General features: G+C 40.9%; 1 protein-coding gene across 6 annotated transcripts in view; it reads right to left on the reverse strand.

The window, feature by feature from the left end:
- Positions 1 to 777: 777 nt before the first annotated feature.
- The window catches only part of CHID1 (chitinase domain containing 1), a 92227-nt gene continuing 69574 nt past the window's right edge, over positions 778 to 23430 (reverse strand). For 3 of the 6 annotated variants that reach the window (XM_083428093.1, XM_083428095.1, XM_083428094.1), the window contains 5 exons: positions 12372 to 12417; positions 11493 to 11551; positions 2994 to 3074; positions 1413 to 1455; positions 778 to 1036 (listed from right to left, as the gene is read on the reverse strand). In XM_083428093.1, the coding sequence (XP_083284219.1) occupies positions 938 to 1036; positions 1413 to 1455; positions 2994 to 3074; positions 11493 to 11551; positions 12372 to 12417 (328 nt within the window). In that variant the 3' untranslated portion in view covers positions 778 to 937. Of the gene's footprint in view, positions 1037 to 1412; positions 1456 to 2993; positions 3075 to 11492; positions 11552 to 12371; positions 12418 to 23430 lie in introns of those variants that run through there. The other 3 variants (XM_083428096.1, XM_083428097.1, XR_014508081.1) reach the window with 2 other exon arrangements.

The following is a 23430-nucleotide window of genomic DNA, read 5'->3' on the forward strand; positions in this document are numbered from 1 at the left end:
TTAAGATTCAGTTTTACTGACCTAAAACCAGCCCCTTATCAAATCCAGGAAGCAGCTGAGCACTTCCACAGCCTCTCCTGACTCAGATGCCAAGGAAAAACAGAGCTAGGTGTCAAGAGCATACTGGTGGTACTGCACTCCCAAATCCCCAGGTGGCCTCGAGGAATCACTTCTGGCATCTTGTGCAATCCCATAGCACAAGCACCAGGTGGCCAAATAGAAGTCCCCCTGTGCAACCCTCTGCAAATCAGTCCGCAAGTAGAAGTAGAAGCACCACAGTACCATGCCACCAACTCCCAGAGCCGTCAGAAGGATGCTGTGGTTGATTGTGATTTCCAGAGGAACAGCCAGGTTTGTCACTTGGATCAACGAAGATCCGTGTGTCATCCACGGATGGTAGACTCAAAAGCCAGCAGGAGGTAAAGGGAGAATCAACAGGTTGCCGCCCTCCTGACATCTCTCATCACATACGTTATCCGATCAGTTAAAGTGCAACTGCAGGGATTGAGAACTTTTAAATGGCTGTATGATCAAGTGTACTGCACACACTCAATTTAGCACTGGAATCTTATGCATCCTTACCTGTGAGTAGGTCCCACTGAATGCCAAGGATCGGCTTGCAAGTGTTACACCCTGACTTAGCTTTAAACATGAAAAAAAGAACCAGTAAAATAAATACCTCTTACCTCCTCTCGCTGTAGTCAACTCTCCTGTAACCTTGTCAGAACGCTGGAGTCGGCAGCTCTCCTTACTTAACCCATCTCCATGCACTACATGAAGCGCAATAACTCAAAAGATACTCTTTATTGGGAAAATTTGAAACTGATTCCATATAAATTACATTGCCCCCCTCCCCACAAAAAAATCCATCCTGCACCCCCCTCCAGCTCCAGTTGATTGAAGATGAAATGTCAATGAAAAAAAGGATGTCATATTTTTAAAGTAAGTCATAAAAATAATCCAGTCCTTGGCCAAGTTCCCAGATGGCAATTCCTGTGCCCAGTTCCTTTGCAAGCTCTAACCGCAGTTGGATGGACTGCAAAACACAAGAGACACATGAAGGATAATTAATTTTGCTGAATATAGACATTATGAACTGATCAGCTGGGGGGGGGGGCGTTGCACAGAAACAAAAACTAAGCAGCATAAATACCTTTCATTTTATTTCATAAGAAGCCATTAAACTAAACAGCATTTGCCTTGAATTTTTGTCATTAAGTAATCTGACAATTTATTCCTAGCAAACAGAAGAATGTAATGTGCAACCAATTTATTCAACTGATGTATACATCCTGCCTTGGAGTAACTGTATATAAAATAAACTCGCGCTTTGGATGCATTCCAACTCCATTAAAATCAGATTGAGCCTTTGGCCATGTTCCTTTTTGTTTCCAAAACAGAAGGGTGCATACCTTTAAAGTTGGATAGAAGACTGCATGCTTGCCTCCTTTACTTCTACAAAGCACAAAAATAGAAAACAGTTATGAAAATTGATATTATCATGAGACATATATCTTGTGTATTTTATCCCACCCTGAAATTGTTTCTTTCCAGGGAACAGAGAAGGGAGAGACAAAGAATTATGGGTTGTTTGTACAATAAAATAAAGAAGTTCATACTAAGAAAGAGTGACAGAGACAGAGACTGTACTTTAAGGAGCCTGCAGGCTGAAAAAAACTCAGAACTAGCAAAGCTGTCCAAAAGCAGCTTCTAGTATAATCAATGGCTGATTGAAGGGCAAAGGGTTTTGAAGGTGAGCATAAGTTGTTTAAACTTCTATGATTTCATTTCTTGGCTTTTGCATTTAGTTTAGAATCTAGACTTCTCAGTGACTGCAGATGAGATGCTTCACAAGTGGGTATCCTTTTCTGCCGTGTGGGTAGCCAAAATCCATCTAAATTGAGGGGGTGGGAAGGTGGAAGAGGAAAGTGATTTGGTCAAACCATTATACAGTCCGGTGGTCAATACCTAATGGAAAGCAAGGAGACGAGCAGAACAGCAGCTGCTCAAAAAGGGGCACGTTGTGGAATGTCAGATAAGGTTTCAGTCTTTTTCTGAGTTGTGGTCTTAAAAGGATCTAAAGGCAAATGGTAGCCCCTCACCCCAACCTGCACTGCTTAAATTCAATGTCTCTTGGCATTCAATTCTCCGAGGGCATGCTTAGGGCCAAGCTACATGTTATTCACATTTTTCAAAAGCTCGCTTACCTTTGCTCACTAATACTGCCATTTGCACCCAAAGGTGCTGTTTGCTGCAAACAGTACATGTAGGAGCAACCAGGGAGCGGTGATTTTCAAGTAGGATACCAACATGGGGCTCTTGTAATTAAAAAGTGGCCAGTTTAAGTATGCCACAAGAGACATTGGGCAGGATTTACCTAACGAACCCCATCAGCTGAAGCCCTAAACAAGGGTTTCCCTTGCGCTGTAAGGGCTTTCCCCATCTCTTCCCCACCGTGTTCTTCTGGACCCCTAAAATTGGCTCAGGGAATGGGGCCAGGAGAAACCCCAAAACAGCATATGGGTGGAGGGGGATCTGATATACTTGTGGAGACAGAGCATCTGGAATAACCCAACATTTAATGTCACCCTTTGAAAGCTACTTTTTGAGAATAGTTTGGTGTCTAATTTCCACTAGAAATTTACAACAAAATAAAGTGTAACCTGATTCACGTGCATAATTTTAACTGGATTGCTATTAAAATCAGGGATAGTTTCACAATAACTCCTCACTGAATCCTCTTATTTTCCTTAAAAGAGTGGCACTTGTCTATTGTAAAGGTGGCAAAATCCTGCTATTGATCTAATTGCACTGTGTATTGCTGAACTGATTATTATGCTTTTTTTACTTTTTAAATAAAACAACAACAACAACAGTTTTTCATTCCTCTACTTTGAGTAAAGTAAAATCTGGAGGCAGTTGCTCCCATGAATTTTGTATACAAATAAACAAGTGAATATTAGAAGGGGGGGGATTTTATGATTGCAACTCACTTTTTGTATTCAAAATAGTGTTCAGCTATTTGTTCATCCCAAACCAGCTTAGGTTTATGCTCCTTCAAGATTTCTATATACCTAAAAAAGAGAAAAAAGAACAGAATTCCTGAATTCTCTCTAGAATATAGCAACAGTAACATAATATTTTAAAATTACCATCTTCCAGCCACACATTTATATGATCTATGGGCTACTTTTAAAATGAGGCTGCATTTTAAATTACATTTTAAGCTGTATTTTAAATTGGTTTTTCTTTTCCTATTACAGTGGTATCTCGGGATGCAAACGGGCTCCTTTTTGAGAATGCGTGGGTCACATTTTGCTGCTTCTGTGCATGCGTGTGATGTCATTTTGAGCGTCTGCACATGCGCAAGTGGCGCAACCCGAAAGCACTCAACCTGAAGCACATTCAACCCGAAGTATGACTGTATTTTTTACTGTAATTTTACTGGTGTTAGCCGCCCTGAGCCCGGCTCTGGCTGGGGAGGGCGGGGTATAAATTATTTATTTATTTATTTATTATTATATAGCTGGAGCTGTCGTGTATGGCATCAACCATACCATGTAGCTCTACATTCTCAACCAGCAAAAAAAGAGTTTGCTACACATTAGAAAAAACCTTCTTATTGTGAAGAGGTGCACCATAGCATGATCATACATTTGCTATTTTCTTTTACAGTTCATTATGTGCCCTCCAGTTCTGGTAGCATTGGAAATGATCTTTTTTTTAAAAAAAAAAAATCTCTCTTTCCTTTTTTGTGGGGGGAAACAAGCCAATGTCAATATCCTCTTCTGTAAATTGAGAAATCGTGTGGTATTTATATTTCCACCTGCTTCCATTTTCAGTTCAGTACCAGGCAATGTACACTATTTATCTATCATCTTTTACAAATAAGGATCTCACAAACAAGTTTTGTCCATTTCTGGTAAAGCCCTAATAGTGGATGCCTTCCTCCTTTTCAATTCCATTTTGCAAGTACCCCAACGCTATTGTTCTTCCAAGTGGGTGACCTTCATCCCCTGCCCTCTACTACATTCAAAAATAGAACGAGGCAAATGCTGTTTGAAGATGAGCAGAACTTTGTCATGTCAAAATTAATCAACACCAACTTTCATCTTTCGCTTTGCTTGAAGTCTTTCAAACAAGAGTTCTTTTCAGTATGGCAGCCCTTGGTAGGGAAGTCTGAATTTTCTATTACTGTTTGCAGAATCTCTGGTTCAAAGAGCACCACCTTGGTCAATAATGAACATGGATTTTAAAAGACCTATAAGGACTGTGTGTTTAGTGACCCCTGTAACAGCTGGAAATTACAAGGAAGAACATCAAGGCTGCATTCAGATAACTTGTGTTAAGAGAGGGGTTATGACTTCCATGCTCATTGTGGTAAGCATAAGGAACTGAATCCTTGATGCAGAGAATCTCCCTGCTGTTGTACTGCAATTTGGAGGTGCCTGGAAGCACAACTCAGTGGTATGAACAGTCTTCCCAACACACACACACACACACACACACACACTCCAGCTTGAAATTAAATAGGAAGGCTGGGTTTGTCTTGGTCCCGTGCTTCCAAGGCACATGGAAAGAACTGCAATGCAAAAGGACAGAGATCAGCTGCTTCCTTTGCAATGGATTCCAAAGCCCTCCCAAAGACTCTGAAATGCAGTGGAACTGCTGGACAATCCCCACCCATCCCTTTGCAGCTGCAAGCTGGAGAGCTTGTTTTTGTGGGCATTTAAAGCACAGCAAGTACACTGCCCTACTGTCTTCCATAAGGTGGATGTGGGGATCATCTCTAACCTCATGTTAAGATTCAGACACACAGCCTGAGGCCAAGTGCAATATGCTGCTCCTTACAGGACGGGCAGATAGCTGTTGACCCCAAGTTTCTGGGTGGCTATTAAGGCCAGAAAACCTTGGTGGGCTTCTCTTTGTGTTACACAAAAAGCCATTCTATCTCTTCTATTTTTCCCCTAAGTTGTGTTAAGCTACCATCTGCCCAATCAGTGTAAGGTTTTAGTATGACAGATATTTCTCTGCTCATCATTTTGTTCAGAGCAATCAACCTTAGCTGTATATTTTACTAGAAAGCTTCCATTTCAGATGCTACAGACATTAAACTGATTTCCATCAAATAATAATCAGCTTTGCTCATCCTGAAATTTCAATCAAGACTCTCTCTCTCTCTCTCTCTCTCTCTCTCTCTCTGTGTGTTGAGAAAAGGAGAAGTGCAGTCTCTTCCAAACTGGAGAAACTTAATTTCTATACATTTAAATCCTGTACAGAACTACAGCCTTTACAGGTGGTTAAAGGTAAATCTTATGTTGCTACACAAGGTTAGAGAGATCCAACAGCACCTTACTGAATAAAAATCACAGAAGTGAATACTGCCTTTCCTTTGGGCCTAGAAGATGATGATACCAACACCTAAAATGGGTCTGAAAGTGTGCACTTCCAGGGCTTTCCACTTTTCTTTGTCACCACCAGTGCCAAATCAGCGTTGCCAGACAGCAACAGCAAGGCCACCGATCTACTGACAGAGCCCAAAGAAGCATCACAAGTAGTCTTGGTCTGTTGCTGAGCTGGTGAGAGCACTGAGAAGATTTATTTTGATAAAGTGGCTGTGACCTTGAAAAAATTCATACAGGTGGTTATTGCAAAGGAGATACAATGACAGGCAGATACAGGATGAAATGGGGAAGGAAGAAGAAGAAGAGTTTGTATTTGATATCACGCTTTATCACTACCCTAAGGAGCCTCAAAGCAGCTAACAATTGCCTTTCTCCTCCTCCCCCACAACAAACGCTCTGTGAGGTGAGTGGGGCTGAGAGACTTCAGAGAAGCGTGACTAGCTCAAGGTCACCCAGCAGCTGCATGTGGAGGAGCGGGGAAGCGAACCCGGTTCCCCAGATTACAAATCTACCACTCTTAACTACTACACCACACTGGCTCTCTAGTAAAGTAAAGACCACAAAGGGGCTGATCTTCTTCTGTACTTGCTCCTAGCCTGAGTGGCATGGCTTCAGATCTCCAAGCTCCAGCAGTCCACATGCACATGTGTTTGTGCTACACCATGCCAAGTCATTGTCAGTTCTTCTTACATGCCTCTCAGTGCACAAGCACTTCTTACATGCCTCTCAGTGCACACGCAATACCACTGTTTATAACAGGGCTCCAATTACATATGGGATTAGCAACAATTGAGCAATTTTATTTAAAACTGTGGCATCAAACCCCTGAACATAAATAAAAATATTAAGGTAGCCAGGCCGTTAAAGCAACACTCATTCTGATGCATTTAACCATGAGAGAAAAGGTTCAAGGGGGGGGGGGACTTCTATGATTTCTGAAGGGTGGTGTACGTAGACGTGTACTTTGGCTGGGATGTGAAAAATACTGTGGTTCTTCAGCATTTGAGACAGGAATGATCTATAACGGTGCAAGAAAAATTGTCTATTGCACATGACGTCAAATCTCTACTTCCAATACTTTTTTCTTTACAAAAAAAAAGAAAGATCACAGCTGGTAGAATGTGCAGGGGCATATTTTAAACTGCACTTTGGGATGTGTTCTTTTAATCTACCAACTTCCAAATCGCTCCACCATCTATTTTAAGGAATAGTTCCACTCGTGGAAGTGATGTAACAGTGCTAACTCGGTGATATCAGATTGCCAGTTGTACATTTTCAACTGCCAAGGCTTTCCTCAAAGATTGAACAGATTGTAGTTCACAATGTATGCTGAGAATTCCCTGGGTTCATTTGTACCTACTGTTGGAGTCCTTAGGCCAAAAAACTATATATATTTACTTATTTCTCGAACAGAAGTCGTTTGCTGCAGAAGTTACTTCAATAGTAAAACACCTGCACTGTACATGCTACCCTAAGTGGGTATTAAACATATTCCTTCCACTTCACTTGCATTACCTATTAAATGTAAGCACTTTATTGCTGATGCTATATGCCGTATTTTCCCATGTATAATATCCCCTCTATTTTTGGGGACTCCGTTTTAAGAAAATGAGGGGAGATGGCCCAAAGTTGTTGAGCTTCTCCCCCCCATGCAGCTGCAGGCTATGCCACTGTGCATGGGCATAGCCTGCACATGGGAAACACTCCCTAGATCTTTTCCCGCGCACAGCGGCATCAGGGGAAGTTGCGCTCCTGCCCGCCAGCCGGTTGGCAGGAGTGTTTCCTGTGCGCAGTGGCATCAGGGGAAGTTGCGCTCCCACCCGCCGGTTGGTGGGAGCGCAACGTCCCACGATGCCACTGCGCACAGGAAACGATCTAGGGAGTGTTTCCCATGCACAGTGGCATAGGAGGAATGTGCGCTTCTGCCAACTGGCTGGCTGGCAGCACGCAGCTTCTCTTCCCCATGCCACTATCTGTGTACTGAACGACCCCATTTTTTGGGTCAAAAAATCTTGACTAATGCATAGAAAAATAAGGTACACATTAGCTGCTTAAAATGCAGTGAAGCCATTCCCTGTCCCTATCCCCCTCTGCATTTCAATTCACATTTGCACCTTGCTATACACATATACTATGCTCTGGTCCATGGGGTCACGAAGAGTCGGACATGACTAAACGACTAAACAACAACAACGTACACAGAGAGGGGTCAGGGGTGTCTTCGCCTGTGCTACCTGTTCGGTTTCCCCAAGCCTGCAACCCCTCTGGAGCTCCTATTTATGAAGCTGTCATCCTCACAGGTGTGCTCTTCCATGCTTGTGCATTGGTGCTCTCAAATGTACACACCTGGCTTAACTGCGAAGTGAATGTGGCTAAAGTTTCCCAGCTGGACTGAAGCTGGTTTGAGGAAAAACACATCAAACAACTGTATTTCTCAAGGAACTGCAGAATCGATATGGATTGTTGCTAATGTCATATGCATGAAGCTTCAAAAACTAGCAATGGGAGACAACTGGATGCAGACTAATTGGTAAAATAAACACAACCTAAATTACTGCTCAGTTTCTGCTGTCAGAGAGGTGTGAACACACCCTTTGTTAGAGATCACCACCCCCTCTGCATTGTGCAGGGCGGGTGTGCTAATAAACGTCACAGTGGGTGGCATTTAAGCTACAGGGTAAACACAATTTGAGAATAACTGTGCCATGTACCTGTGAGCTCACTGAATAATTCAGGAGTCCTATTAAAAAACAACAACAGACGGGTTCAAAAGTGTTCTCACCAGCACTGTGTACTTAAGACATACTTTATTTGAGCAGTTAAGCAGCATTAACATTTTAATGAAAGCAGTGACCATATGTAAACCTTGACATTTCTAAATAAAGTTTAATGGGACCCGGAGCAGCACTCACACAGTGTAAGTACACAACCCTATATTTCTTAGAGCATTCTCTTCTCAACAGCTCCCACTCCCCCCCCCCATGCAAACTGCTTTTCAAGCTCTCATAAAATAAAAGCACTGAGTCTTGTACACATATGCTGTTTCACTTTTTAAAGTTTCAAAGTTTCACTTAGAAAAGCTTTGAATTAAGGAAATTCTATATAAAACAACAACAATAACCCCAGAGAACCTATTGCAGATTCCATGCACCACTGTAGATTGTAGTCACAATCTCTCCATTGCCCACCATACGGGTGGGAACTAACAGAGAAAGTTAAATGGTGCTCTAAAACACTCATACAACTGATCTAGTAACTTGAATTACTCTGTGAAATTTAACACTTAAGCTTCTAAATTAACGGTGCACAGATGTTTAAGATTAAGAGAAATGTAAATATGTTATGACACATCAAATTTACTTTTAAACTGATATTCTTTTTCACGGCAAGCGATACCATGAATTCATAATTACTTATGCACATTTAATGCATCCTTCTGCTGTTACATTGGTTAACTTAGTCCGTGTGTTTACTTCTTACATGCTATTTTCAGTTATTTCTTCCACAGCTAAAAGGTAAACAAAATTTCCCCTTTTGTTTCTATTACTAGTGGCAAGTGTTAATTAAGTTTTCCCTTGCCCATACTGCACTTCCCTGTTATTTTCAAAGCATCAGGGCATTGGGCTCTACAGACTATGTCCCAATTTTCCCCCTTGAGCATTTGTTCAGTAAGCCATATATTGTTCTTTTCAGTTTATCCATTCTTAACACTTGACAGGTCACTCTTTACAGTAGGACTGTTTTTGACAGGTTAGCCCACCTTGACAGAATGGTAAGACAGTAGCTTTTAAAAGAAAAAGAGAAAAAAGCAGTCTGGACATGGTGCAATCCATAGAAAATACCATTCTTGTCTAGTGACCGACAGGTTAATGGTAAAGTAATTTACTTTGCCAAGGCCAACCTAGATCCAAGCAATGCCATAAAAAACCCCAAAAAAACTGGCATCTAAGAAATGAGATGCAGAGTATTGTTCTCTGTAAAGAAAGAGGGAATAAGCTTGTTTACTTAAAATGAATTGACTTTGATTGTTGATCCTACTCTCTGCTGGTCTAAGAACAAATGATATCAACTTCTGGTGAAATGCTTCAATTAGACTGTACACTGAAGTTTATTTCCAGAGTTCACCTCAATTTGGAAGAGGGTACCCCTGCATAAATACGCGTTTTCATAGATTTTAGAAGGTCTCTATTAGAATAAATAGGTTAAACTACCTTGCTTGGAAAAATAGCAATTTGTAGCCTGAGAGTTGCAATGATCAACAGGCAGCCATGATGCATAATTACACCCAGTCATCCTGCAAAATGATGACTGATGATGGAATTTTAAATTGCTCAGCCATCGAACATGTGGCACTTATCCTAAATTCTCCCAAGGAGGAGAGTGTTGAGAGGCCTGCCTGGAATCACTTGCTGGGAAAACGTGTAAAGCATTAATTATTGCTGCGTCAGCCAACTAATTAAGAAGGCAGTTGTTGAACAAGACATTTATTAAGAAAAGTACCCTTTAAAAAAGTGCTTGTTGAGAGATGTTGATAAGAATTATTGATTTGGGAGCTCGTATAAAAGATGCCAGTCATAAAAGTATTAAAATTTCATCAGTTTGTTACAGTTTTCAGCAGCTTCAATACTAGACAGTTAAGGCAGCAGACAACTTGTGTTGGAATAAACAGAATTCTTCAAAACCAATTGGTTCATGTGCTCTAAATGGTATTTCAAATTCATGCTTCTTTGGTGAAACTGTAATTCAATGAAGAGGTTGTGGTTGCAAATCTTGGAAGTAAATGGTCAAATTATTGGGATTAATCTTAATTTGGATTTTTTTTTTAAGATAACAGACTTTGACTGCCAGTAAAACGCCGCTATGCATTTGCTGGTTGTCACCAAGATTCTGTTAGCTACTTATTTGAAAACCGCAATACCACCATATATTAAGGAAGGGCTTTCATAACGTAGTGCGGAGATATATCAAATGCTTTTAGTGCAGCTGATCATGTGGCTGAAGAGGAAAGACATTTGAAAAGAAAAGCAGCCTACCTAGTCCAACAGGCAAGTGTGCTATTTCTTTTCTTTTTTAAAAAGTGTATATGCATGTATCTTCCACACCTGTATTGCTATCAAGGATTGTAGCCTGAGCCATTAACAAGCAGCTTACTTATCAACATTTGCACATTAAGGATATACTGTACTTTTCCGTCTATAAGACACCCCCGTGTATAATTTTTGGGGAGTCAAATTTAAGAAAATGGGGGGAGATGGAACAGAGGAGTTGAGCTTTTGGGGAGGGGGGATTAGCCAGGGTTGCTGAGCTTTTTTAAAGGAAAATTGCCAAAAATTGCTCCTCCACACACATCACAAAATCCACCTCCCATCTGTCACATCGCCGGCAGAAGCTGCCAAATGCCTGCCCAACTGCCAGAGCGTCACTCAATCGACACCACCCATTGACACATCATGAATAATATTAGTTTATAGAGAGATTTCTTGGAAAAACAGATAAGCCCCCCCCCCCAAGAAGTTATTCAAGAAAGCTTCCCATATTGAGGTGAAATTCTCCATCTTGGAACTAAAAGAGATGGGGGGAGGTACATCCTGAGGCCATGCATTCCTCAAGGATCTTGAAGGTTCAGTTCTCTGAGCCTTATTCCCTCCATCTCTTTACACCCCCTCTCTCCCAGGCTCAATTGAATCAAGAGGAAGGCTGTGTCACGGCACTCCAGATTAAACTCTGCAGGGAAGGGAGATCCGGCCAAAGCAGTGTTGCTCCCCAGTGTGCTTTCCCTCCCTGTTTATGTTTTGCTGCCGCCAGGTTAAATGTCTTTATTCCTCCAGGCTGCCTTTCACCAAACGGTCTAAGACTCCCTTGTGTCTCTTGGTGCGTGGGGCGGCTTAAATTAAATTAAAGGCTTTGAGGTTTTGTGAAGTAATATTAAAAGTTCACTGGGAAGATAATGATGTTTGTTCTTAGGAAATAAAGTGTAAATGTATGGTTGCATGCACACAAAGCAATTTCCCAAGTGGAGCAAAGTAAAATGGGTTAAGTGCATCGAGCTTTTCCCTCACATAGGCAGTCCTTAAGTCAAAGACTTACATAGATCTCCTTTCTTCATTCTCCACTGCAACAGGGTTGTCCCCTTTTCTGAGATCCTCCTGATCTGAATGTCAAGGAAGACCCTGGCTAAATTACAGCATGGAGTTGCCTTTGATTTGCCCCTCAATCCACATACATTTCAAAAGCTTCACAGAAAACAATTGCCTATGATATATCTTATCTTCCCTTGATTAATTTGTGACACCTTCCAAGTTATTTTTCTGGATCCTTCAAGTCATGAATCAAGCCACAAATTAATCGCCCCGTCTCTTTACAAAATACTTAAAAGATTTTTATTTTTTTATAACAGCCCATTTTCTTCACAGGCTGCTACTGCCAATGCTTTTTTGGTAGTATGAGAGCCATGTGCAGTGGCCATCTGAAAGGCTAGTCCTTGGCCCTGTGTGTGTGTGTGTGTGTGTGTGTGTGTATTCTTCTAAAATATATTTTTTAGCCAATCTAGGAGGTATTTCTGGTCTGTAATCCTGTCCTGTTTGCAGCTTCACTAACCTGTGCATCCCCAAACCAGGACCCACTTACAGGGAATAAGACTGCTATTTTGCATAAAATGCAGCTACCTGTATGAAGATAAAGATGCAGAGACTCAGAAATGTCCACTGAGGCTTAACAAAGTTAAGCACCTTTGAATCCTATAGATGTCAATGGGAGGTTTAGACATGCTTAACTCTCTTCCAACTGAAAACACTGAGACTTCAAAGTCTAACTTTGGCCAGATAATACGCATTACACTCACTATGTAATAACTCCTTTCAATCAGAAACCAGTTGCAACGTAGATATGCCATTCACACTGGCAATACTCTATCAGCAGGCAATTTCTCCCGCTTGTGCATCAATACAAGAACAGCATGGTGGATACACGGAAAATGCTTTTGATTGCATGGTTCTGTGGGAAATTGCAGGCACTGTAATAGATCAAGAAAAGTCCAGTTGGTAAATCCATGTATGTGTAGGGGTCAAACTAAGTATGCAACACAGGAGATCTGTGATCAGATCTCTTGACATTTTTACTGGGAAAGCAAGGCAAAGTACTGTGATTTCAACAGAGTTTGCAGCACCTGCTTAATTTAAATGTCAAAACAGTATTACAACCTATCAGTTAATAAGGGTAGCATGCATCAATTAAAGCATATCCCCTGAGAAACAAACTATTTAATAGTGGTCTAAGTTTTCATAGGCCAGAGCCTACTAGAAGAAGTGTAAGACACAGACTGAACACATGGCAGATATACAAGATGGCGTATACAGTAGAAGATAAACCATGAAGTGCTTATTAATGATAATAGAAATGTACTTTCAAATTCCGTGTAAATATAATATACACAGCCAGGTGATTTGCTGGGGCAGTAGACACCAAGAGAACAGAAAGACTGAATAGGGATTCAGGGAAGAACCTGTTATAACCTGAAATAGCTTAATAGAAGAAAACAGAATTCTAATTCTTGATTTCTATTCTGTTATTGATTTCTTCCAAAGATAGACACCAGGCCTAAGCTTGCCCTTTGTCTGATGCCAAAGAGGTGGATCTGGCAAGTGCAAATTTCCTGGGAGAAAACAAATCTGGAATTTAGCAGCCATTTTGTGACTGATGCTCATGGCACACTCTCAAAATTTGAAATGTACCCACTGGCCTGAGAAGGTTGGCCCACCCTGCTCTACTTGATTGGGGGGAAAATGGAGAGAGAGAAAAGTTGAAAGCAATGTTATTGTTCTCTTGAAATAATTGGGTGGACCCAAATGTGCTTGTGTGAACAGAAGGCACTTTTGCTAATGGATGGCAGCCCTCCAGATTTCTGCTACTTTACCCCTCCCATTATAGGTCTGCATCATGCCACAGACCATAGAATCATCGAGTTGGAAGGGTTCCTGAGGATCATCTAGTTGTTGCATGTCTCCTCCTTTTACCTTCCCACATTTCCTTGCCCAATCCAACCAAGGAAATCTGCACACAGAAGCAATTGTTGCATGCACATCACTCACTGAATCAGGAAACACAGATCTAAGTCACATGGACCACAGAGTGTATGTATTAACCTGAATGAGTGGCATTAGTTTGCACTAGCCTTCTTTCAATGTAATGCACCCTTGGACGTGCATCCTGATGTGGATGTCCGTATGGACGCACAAGCAATTGCACATCACACTAATAGCAACATAGCATGACCTGACCTCAAAGTTTAAAATATCTTAGGGCAGGGGAGTTGGTAGCATGAGAGCAGTGCAATTGGAAGTGGGGAGGAGAGACAGGATTTTCCTACATGCCACAAAAGTCCCTTCTAGGCCTAGGGACACCAGAAGGTTTACAGGTAGGATACCCCATTTAGAAATGAGAAGGAAAATAAATAAATGGGGGAGGCTTATGTGTGCTCTATTTTAAAAAATGAAATTTTAGCTCCATCACTAGTAGAATAGCAGCTCCCTCTAGTGCATGAGTGCTGAAAGAAATTTTTGAGAAACCAACCGAACAACTGAAATTTGTAGCTTCAGCTGAGTGTCTGTATCAGGCAAATATGTAAGGTTCAAAAAAACCTACACTTTTTATAGTACAACTCCAGTAAACAGAGCCCAGTCCAACTCTCACAAACTATGAAAATTCAGTGGAACTAAACCCTCCACTGACAGGTCATGGAGGTTCAACTACTGGTGGTAGACCAGGTAGGGAACCTGTGTCCCCAACCCAATGAGCCCCAGTCACCACAGCCAATGTTCAGGGTTGATGTTCAGCCCAACCATCTGAACGGCTACAGTTTTCTCACTTCCACTCTAAGAAAATATTAGTACTGGACACTAGCACACTGTTGAGTGTAATGGGTTTGTGACACAGATGCTAGCCTTGACTAAATGACCTGTTACGGAAGTAGGCTATGTATGTCACTTTTTAAAATCAATTCACATTATGCTTATTGAGCACATGCATTGATAAATGCTCTGCTTTCTGTATAGCTTTTAGGAAAATCCTAGAATACCCCACACTCATCTACTTAACTGCATTATTCCCTAGGATTGGAAGCATTCCCATGGGTCTATCATCATGGACTTCAAAGTAAACCTATGTTGAACAAGTAAGCAGAGCTTACTGGATATCCAAGATGTCCACCCCAATCCGAATGTGGAATGTTCTCCCCAAGAAGCATGCCTGGCAACAACATTTTTAGCTCTTAGGTGCCAGGCAAAAAAATTCTCATTTTCCTGGGCTTTGGGAACTTAATGTGGAGTGATTTATGGCCTGTTCTGTGTTCTTTTTTTATATATTGGGGTGTGTGCAGGATATTTTCCTTGTTATTGCTGGCATTGGATGAAAACATTTAGCATTTCTGTGTTTTATGGGCAGTATTCGACTAGTGAGTCCCATTAGCGCAAACATTTCTGCTTGTGTGATGGGCCTTCTCCCCTCAAATTCTGCTGCCCAAGCAGAAATCCTTGTATTTACAAAACATTCATGAAGTTCTATGTTGGATGCAGCACTATACTTTTTATCTATTTTATGTGTTTTCGGTTTTTAAACATTTGTGTCGGCTGTTCTGTATTCTATATATTTGTATAAGACGTCTTTGTAAAAAGTAGTACATAAATTTATAAAATAAAACAACGCAAAATAATAATGCATCCCCACCTGGAAATAAGCCCCATTGGATTTACTTCATCGAATTGTAGAGTTGGAAGGGCTGGCAAGGGTCATCTAGTCCAACCCCCTGCAATGCAGAAATCCTAGGTGGGCTTGAACCACCAACCTTCTGGTTAACAGCCAGATGTACTGACAACACATAGGATTTGGCTGCACATTATTCTGAGAACTTGAGCTCAATCTGCCAGTTTGCAGTTTTAAAAAATATTCCCAAACTACAGTATGCTCAAACAGTTAATGATAATCCCTCTTGCATTGCTGGATATACAATAAATTTAATGGTAAATGATATAAGTTCAAGAAAAGGAAGCAATCTTATATAGTAACAGCTATCTGCCAAGTCATCTATGCCCTTTTCATATATATATTTCTTTTTTCCAAAAGCTTTGGGGAATCTTCATTCATGAATACAGAGCGCCTTCCAGCAAAGCATAACTGCATATTTTTAATTGGAAAAAGAATCCCACTGAACTAGAAAGGGAAGATGGAAGAAAATATTCGGCACTACATATAAGGCATTATGTTCCTGTGAGCAAAAAAAAAAGTTTCTGCAAGAGGGCTATTCTTTAAGAAGTCTTCCTACCCCAAATGCCTAATTACCCACAGCTTTTCATACTACAGAGATCAGCCTTGCTAAGTAGAGAACATGAAAATATTAACCAAAACAGAAGCACTGAATACTCTCACTGCTGCTGCTGTTTTCCCTGTTAAGACAAAGGTAGACAAAATGGTGCCTTCCATATAGTGTTCTGCTCCAACTCCCATCAGCCCCAGCCAGCATGTCCAAAGTTCAGGGAAGATGGGAACATCTGGAGGGCACCACATTGGCTGCCCCATACTACAGGGTGGGGAACATGCATCCTTCTAGATGTTTTTGAGCTCCCACTTCTATGTGCACCAGCTAGCACAGACAATGATCAGGGGTCCTGGGAGTTGCAAAACAACATTTGAAGGGTTACAGGCTCCCCATCCTGGCCCTGCTGTAACCAAAATCGATAAAGCCCAGCTCAATGACTGACATCACCCTGAGGAGCGCTGCTAGATGCCGCCCGTGTTACACAGCCCTGCCTGGCCTCAACTGGAAGGCATATATCTAGTGTCACCAGCCCCATGGTATGCAATGTTCTACCAGCAGGGACCCTCGCATTTATCTTCTGGGTGCCTCATGAAGACCTTTTTATGCCCACACACACCCTGTGGCCAAAAAACTAATGTATGCACAATCGGGGGTTGACCGCCTTATTTATACTCCAGGTTTCTCCATTTATCTTTCCAAAACAAAAACCAAATAGATACGTAGTAGCACAATAATACCAATATCAAAATAAGATAATAGATATGTAGCACAAGAATATCAATTACAGTTTTGAGTTTACAAACAGCTGTGAAATCAGGCAACACAGTCCTTTGGGGAGCCCAAGAAGTATCCTTGTATTTTGGTAAGCGCCACCTTTTCTGTTTTGTTTTAACCTATACTATGTGCCTTTGCTGGGAATTGCTTTACTTATTTTTGTAAACGGTATAAGACTAATAGGCTCTGGCAAACCTACTGTCTGTGAATAAATGCAGGTGGTCCTTTTCTGAGATTCTAAGTTAGCAGTCGCCATCGTGTCTTGAGACAGTTCCCAAGTGTCATACATTCTATGGCAAACGATGAAATGCTACCGTAACTGTGTGCCCCCTTTTGTAAGGGGCAGCCCCTGCTGTAGACACGCTTGTGTTAGTCCTGTTGTCTTCCTTCCTTCGCACAAGCTGATATGAAACTGGCATTTTCTTATCAATATCTTTATGTGTTAAACAATACCAGGGTAAAATGCACAGTCCTTCAAAATACAGGAAGTTTGCTTGCCTCTCAGCCACCTAGATAACCACAAACATACTGCCTCTGCAAGGATTCTATTATTGCTTATCTGGATTTCAGAGGAAGAGGGGGGAAACCACTATCCAGCAAAGCAGCGAAATAGAGAAAGGAAGCCAGTTCTCTCATTATTTGGAGTGATTTGATCTCCAGTCCAAGGTTTCTGGGTGGTATTTTTCTTTAGCACAGTAACTCAAATTTAATTGTAATTCAGAGTTCAGGTGTGCATATGATTCATAATAATTTGAGAGGGAAATGGGTGGAAGTCTCAATAACCTGGGATGCATATTATAATTTCCCATCATCCTGATAGCAAACATATTTCAGTTACAACTGAGGTCCTGGCCTTTTTGGTTCACTAACACCCTAAACAGATTGAAGTGATGTCTCTCATTTATACAACAGCTACAATTAAGTACCAATAATTATACACCAAAAACTAAGCTAACCCAATTTATCATGATGGGAGCTGGCCCCAGCTGAAACACACAATGCAATCTCATATGCCATTAGAGCATCAAAGCAAGATACTGGTCCAAACAAACAAACATCTTGCCAGTTACCTCTCTTAATCATGACCATGTTTGCAGGTGAGGGTTTTTAGTCATTTTTAAAGAATGTTACAATAATTTCAAGCTGGAAAACTAGCATGGCAAACAACAGCTCATCCGACTCACAAGACCCTTTTAAAAACCTTTGATGGTTTATTTCCTTTTTGGGGGTTTATTTGTTTCTGTTTAAAAAAAGCTTAGTGCTGAAAAGTGAATGAGGTGGAGAAATTAAGAGAACACATGCTGTTGGGTCTTTCAATTCACTATACTGTACTTTTTTTTAAAAAAAGTATGCATTTTGTCTATGCATATGCATACAGAACAAGAGGGAGGTTGAGAATAGCTGAAATAAAAGATAGAAGGCCTATTTTTGCCAGAGACAAGAACATGATAATTTGGCTTGATCTTTAATTGACTGTAGTTTCTGTGATTTTTATTCAACTAACAGAGGTTAAGTCAACAGTTCACTATTCCTCTTCACCCACAAATATCCAGGCTTTTTAAAGCAAACTAAAATTAGCCACATTGAAACCAATGAAATGAGTTATTTGTAACTTTAAAACAAAAACTTTTCCATTGTTTTCAGTGATATTTAGACTGAATTCATACATTTGTCCATGGCTTTATAACCATGGGTTCATTTCCAATGAAGTCATATTCAGAGTAGACTCACTGATATCTATGAACTTATTATTTCAGCAGGTGTACTCAGAGTATGACTATCACTAGTTATTACTCATAGTTCAATAAGGGCATAGACAGGCACCGTAGCTGTGTGCTCCTACCCTCCTGCTCTGCCTTTGTCATGACAAACCTACATTGCATTAAGCTGCACTCCCACATTGTGTCTGAATGATCTCTTACTTAATATTGGTTAACAAATCAGGATAATAAAGCAGGATCTATTATCCAGATTTGTAAACCAATATTAAACTTGAGTTCTGTGTTCGGATACAACAGGGAGCTTAGTGCAAAGCAGAATGTGAAAGGGAAGAGGAGAGTGTTATGTACTGAAGTTCTCACCCTGGGCCAGTAGGGGGATACTGTAGATAGTTATGCAAATGAAGGATCGAAAGTGACGTTCAGTGATTGGATAGTTTTAGAAAGTTGCTACAGTAACATTGTACTGGAGCTCTATATAAGTCTGACGGAGCCCTTCAGTTCAGTTCTGTTCTGTTCTCTGAATAAACAAGAGCTGTTTGAAGAATCGCTGTGTCGTCTGATATGTTCACCCACAACTTAACAGAGAGGGTCAAGGAAGGAGCACATAGCAACAGCACTCATCCATGGCTCTGTAATTCATCCAATCCCACTAACTAAAGGTTAGTTACCAAGGCTGTGTTTGGACATTTATCTACTACTTCATGCCCTGGTTTATGAAGCAGTGGACTAACGTAGCCTGAGTTGCAACTCAAGTTGGATTGGAGCCACAACGTCTCCGTTCCTTTGCAACGGTACATTTCTTGATTGTGTACCTCTTTGGGGGAGAAACTGAAGCCACTGAGAGAAGCAAGGCACAGCACAGCACGGTACTGCCTTATGAGAGAACATTTGCCAGTTAGGAGGGGAGAGAAAATTGATCGCCCTGTTACAGCTGTACAATTCATTCATGGCAGGAAACAGGAGTTTTGTTAAGGAAAAGAAGTAATGCATGTACCCAATCCATCACAGGCAAAACTGAACATGGTGGCAGGATACTAGCTTCCAGGAGAAACAGACAGGCCACCTTTCATTAGCAGAAGCAAACACAGAATAATTTAACTCTGCCACTTCTTGAACTTTACTAATTGGTTGCTGAAGTTACTCTGCTTCCAAATACATTTTAATAAAATTATGCAATCACCATGTGTGATAAGAACTAATTACTTTTATGACTTATGCATCCCAGAGAAATTATAAAGGCTAATGAACCTTGCTGTTGATTTATCACACAGGGTAAGTCCGAAACTTAAGTCAGTCACCAGGAATTGATTACTGTTTAATGAATGCAAAACAGCACAAAGGTATTTATTAGTGATGAAAATGTAGCAAATTGCATGTTGCCTGGAATTTATGTATTAATTTGCTAAAGACTGTTTCAGGAAAAATAAAATTAGTACGAAACAAGCAGGTTACTTGTTAGGATTATATGCAACTCTTATGAATTAGACAGAAGAAAGTCCTTAATCATGTGTTTTGGAGTCTTCCAAAGCCCTTTATAAGCATTGCCTAATTAATGCTCTCTAAACTCTCATTTTCTTGATGAGAAAATAGGCCAAGATGTTTAATTATTTGTTCAAGGTTACCAAGAGTTGCCGAAGATGATGAGCAATGTATCCCTCTTGAGAATTTCATTGTTTTAATCAACTACAAGGTATTTGCATGTGGAGTGCCTTCTGACCTTGACTTCATTCTCCCTTTTAGTTGTAATGAACATGTAAGAAAAGAAGTGGACCCACTTCATGATAATTTGCTGAACCCCAAGTTACAATGCGCTAATTATAAGCCAACTTTATTACAAAATGTACCTGAACATTTTTTTGGACTGGTATGCCATATTAAATGTAATTCTTGGCATAAATCATTTTTTAAAAAAAAATTATGAAAAGCTTCAACCAATTATGTGTATCTTTGTATAGGTAAAGGTAAAGGGACCCCTGACCATAAGGTCCAGTCGTAGCCGACTCTGGGGTTGCGGCGCTCATCTCGCTTTATTGGCCGAGGGAGCTGGCGTACAGCTTCCGGGTCATGTGGCCAGCATGACTAAGCCACTTCTGGCAAACCAGAGCAGCGCACAGAAACACTGTTTACCTTCCTATCGGAGTGGTACCTATTTATCTACTCACACTGGCATGCTTTTGAACTGCTAGGTTGGCAGGAGCAGGGAACGAGCAACGGGAGCTCACCCCGTTGCAGGGATTCGAACCGCTGACCTTCTGATCAGCAAGTCCTAGGCTCTGTGGTTTAACCCACAGAGCCACCTGCTTCCCGTATCTTTATATACATATGTTTCATTAAACCTATATTGCAATGACTGGTGGTTGTAGCCAATGACAGGTTAAGTTTCAAGTTTCATATCATTATCCTACCTCTGTATAAATAGGCATCATTATCTTTGCTTTACTTCCAATTGAAGAGACTATACTTCTGTTACCTGACACTGCTGAGACTGCAGACGTCTCTTCCAAAGTTTCGCTAGCCTAGCCCAAAACATCTTTCTGGAAAGACATTTTAAACTAAATACATTTTCAAGTACTTAAACCTTACTGAAACTTACATGATAACCCGTTTATAAATCTTTGTCTAAAAACTGAGTAAGATCTCTGTTCAATGTACATTGCTTTCTTTACTCCTTTGCTTTCTTCTGTATTACTTTCACCTTTGTACGCTGTTGATAAACTTATTAAAAAGTACCATATTTTTCCGTGTGTAAGACGCCCCCATGTATAAGACACTCCTATTTGGTGAGACTCCAAATTAAGAAAGTACCCTCAGCACTACCTTTGTATAAGACAAGCCCCAGTTTTAAACCTAATTCTTGGGTAAAAAAAACCCTAGTCTTATACACAGAAAAATACGGTATATATGTGCATAAAAAGAGATTGCAACTGACATGGAAATGATAGGGAGATGCATTCACTCCACTCTGAAAATCAAGTTACAAAATGGGCAGAACATTACCTTTGCTGGCTTGCGAGGCAAGCCTAAAACTTTCCCAAAAGGTCTCAATCCAGAAAGCCCAAGTATAGCGCCATTACTTGACAATGGAGATCTGAAGTTGTATGAATACCTGGCTGTCAATCCCAAGAAAAAAGATTTACATTTGATGCCACTTATCTCACCACCAGTGCTAAAATTAATTGGTTGGAGGGGAGGAACCTTAATGATATCCACAAGCCATCTACACCCAGGTTTAGTCAAACCATGGCACTTGTAGCTTTCAGAAAACCGTAGCTAAGGAGTTTAGAGTGTATATTTCAAATAATAGCTGCATTTTGGTTTATGTAGTAGTTTGGGAAGAGCCAATTAGGTAGGCTCGCATATAATGCAAAATCGGATTATGTCTCTATCCTGAGTGAGATCCAATGCTGCTGTGGCAAATGCTGGGGTGGGGCAAATCATTTTGGTCTGGTGAAGTGGCGGAGCACATGCATCTGCCGCCTGGGACAGGCATGTGGAGCACACACACACACACCCCCCGAGGGGAGAGCGGGGCTCACCGACTCTCCCCCACTCAGTTATACCTGACCCGGGAGCGGAAGTGCGGCTGGGTGCACGCTGGAGCCAGGCTCCAATGGGAGGTTGTTGTGAGGGCGCCTGGTTGCACTCCCTGCCAAAAATGTGCCAGGAACAATGGCCCCTTCACCCCCCCCCCACTACGTCAGTGGTCTGGTGAACCCCATCATTGTCCTCCTTTCCAATTAGATGGGAGACATCCACTTCATTGCCTCTACTTGTGTGTTTCTGGTATTCAAACTGCTGCTACAGTGACATGCAATCTCACCACAGGGAAGCATCTCTTATGACAATGACAGCCATGTATGAGAGAGAGGGGAAAAAATAGAAAGTCCTTTGTTTTACATAAATGCTGTGAAATCTCTAATACATCTCCTACACAGGGCTGGATTTATGTTTGACGAGGCCCTAAACTACTGAAGGTAATGGGGCCCTTGATATGTCCAGCTGTCCTTTGTCAACAACAAATTGTTGCTGTTCTTTTGTGTTGAACATATGCTATAATTTATTGCCCTAATAGGTCCATACACAACACAGATCACTGTTCCTGTATGTAGGTTTTATTTTATTTGTTTTTTATCTTACATTCTGGAAATGTATAGCCAGGGTTTTTTTCCTTAAAAATCCCCCCCCCCCCCGAGATTGGAGCCCTAAGCTACAGCTTGTTTAGCTTATACGTAAATCTGGCACTGTTCCTACATTTCGTAATGTTCAGTCACCCCTTCAAGTACCAAAGAGTTGTGCGCAAAAAGAAGATGGGGCCCTGCAAAGCCTATGAAGTTAGGATACTTTTCATGCACAACTCTTGTTCAACAAAGGAAGTTCCCAACCTCACAATCCAAGATGAATATTCATCATGTCGTATTAATGCTGAACAATTGTTCATCCTAAATGACACTCAATTTAACAATTCTTCTTTTCCAAAGTTTATGTTACATCATCCAAAAGCAAAAGGAGATGAATACTGTTTTTCTCCCTGTCTGGTTTCTATTTGGTTGTACAGAGATGACATCCCAGATAAGTGTGATGCCTAAGGCAACTTGGGGAAGTGTACATCCTCAGACATAAAAAGACTATGCCGTATTTTTAGCAATCTGTGCAAGACTGATGAGTCCACAGTCATGTTGAAAGATTAGTGAGATGTGAGGACAGGACAGAATCATTTCAGGGACTGTTAACACAGCATGACCAAGCAAACAGACACACAGAAAAACACGTTATGTATTTGTTAAGCAATTTAAGGAATTCCAGGTTAAGATTTTTAGTGGGATCCCAATATTATAATTATTTAAGATATTTCCTGCATTATTCAGTTATGGTATTAGTTAGGAACATAGTGGTGAAAAGCAAATCTACCACCACTTCCCACAAGAAAATTAGTGGCAAACTACAAGTCTTAAAACACTTGTGAATATTTCTTCCAGCTCAAAGAATGTTTCAAGAGATGCTAAATATAAATGCTACTACACGTGTCATGTTTGGGGTGGGAGGCTGGGGGAAGTTGAGTTATTCAGCTTATGCACATAAATATCCTGATCAATATCTTATGATTTCCAAATGAAAGTGAAATTATACTTATACCCCAGTTTTCAGTCACGATTGGCCCCCAAAGCACACAGTAAAAGTATGTCTCTACTATGAATCAAGTAGCTATCTTAAGTGTTCAAAT

Source organism: Podarcis tiliguerta, assembly GCF_965153285.1.
Source record: "Podarcis tiliguerta genome assembly, chromosome: 1".
Lineage (NCBI taxonomy): Eukaryota > Metazoa > Chordata > Lepidosauria > Squamata > Lacertidae > Podarcis > Podarcis tiliguerta.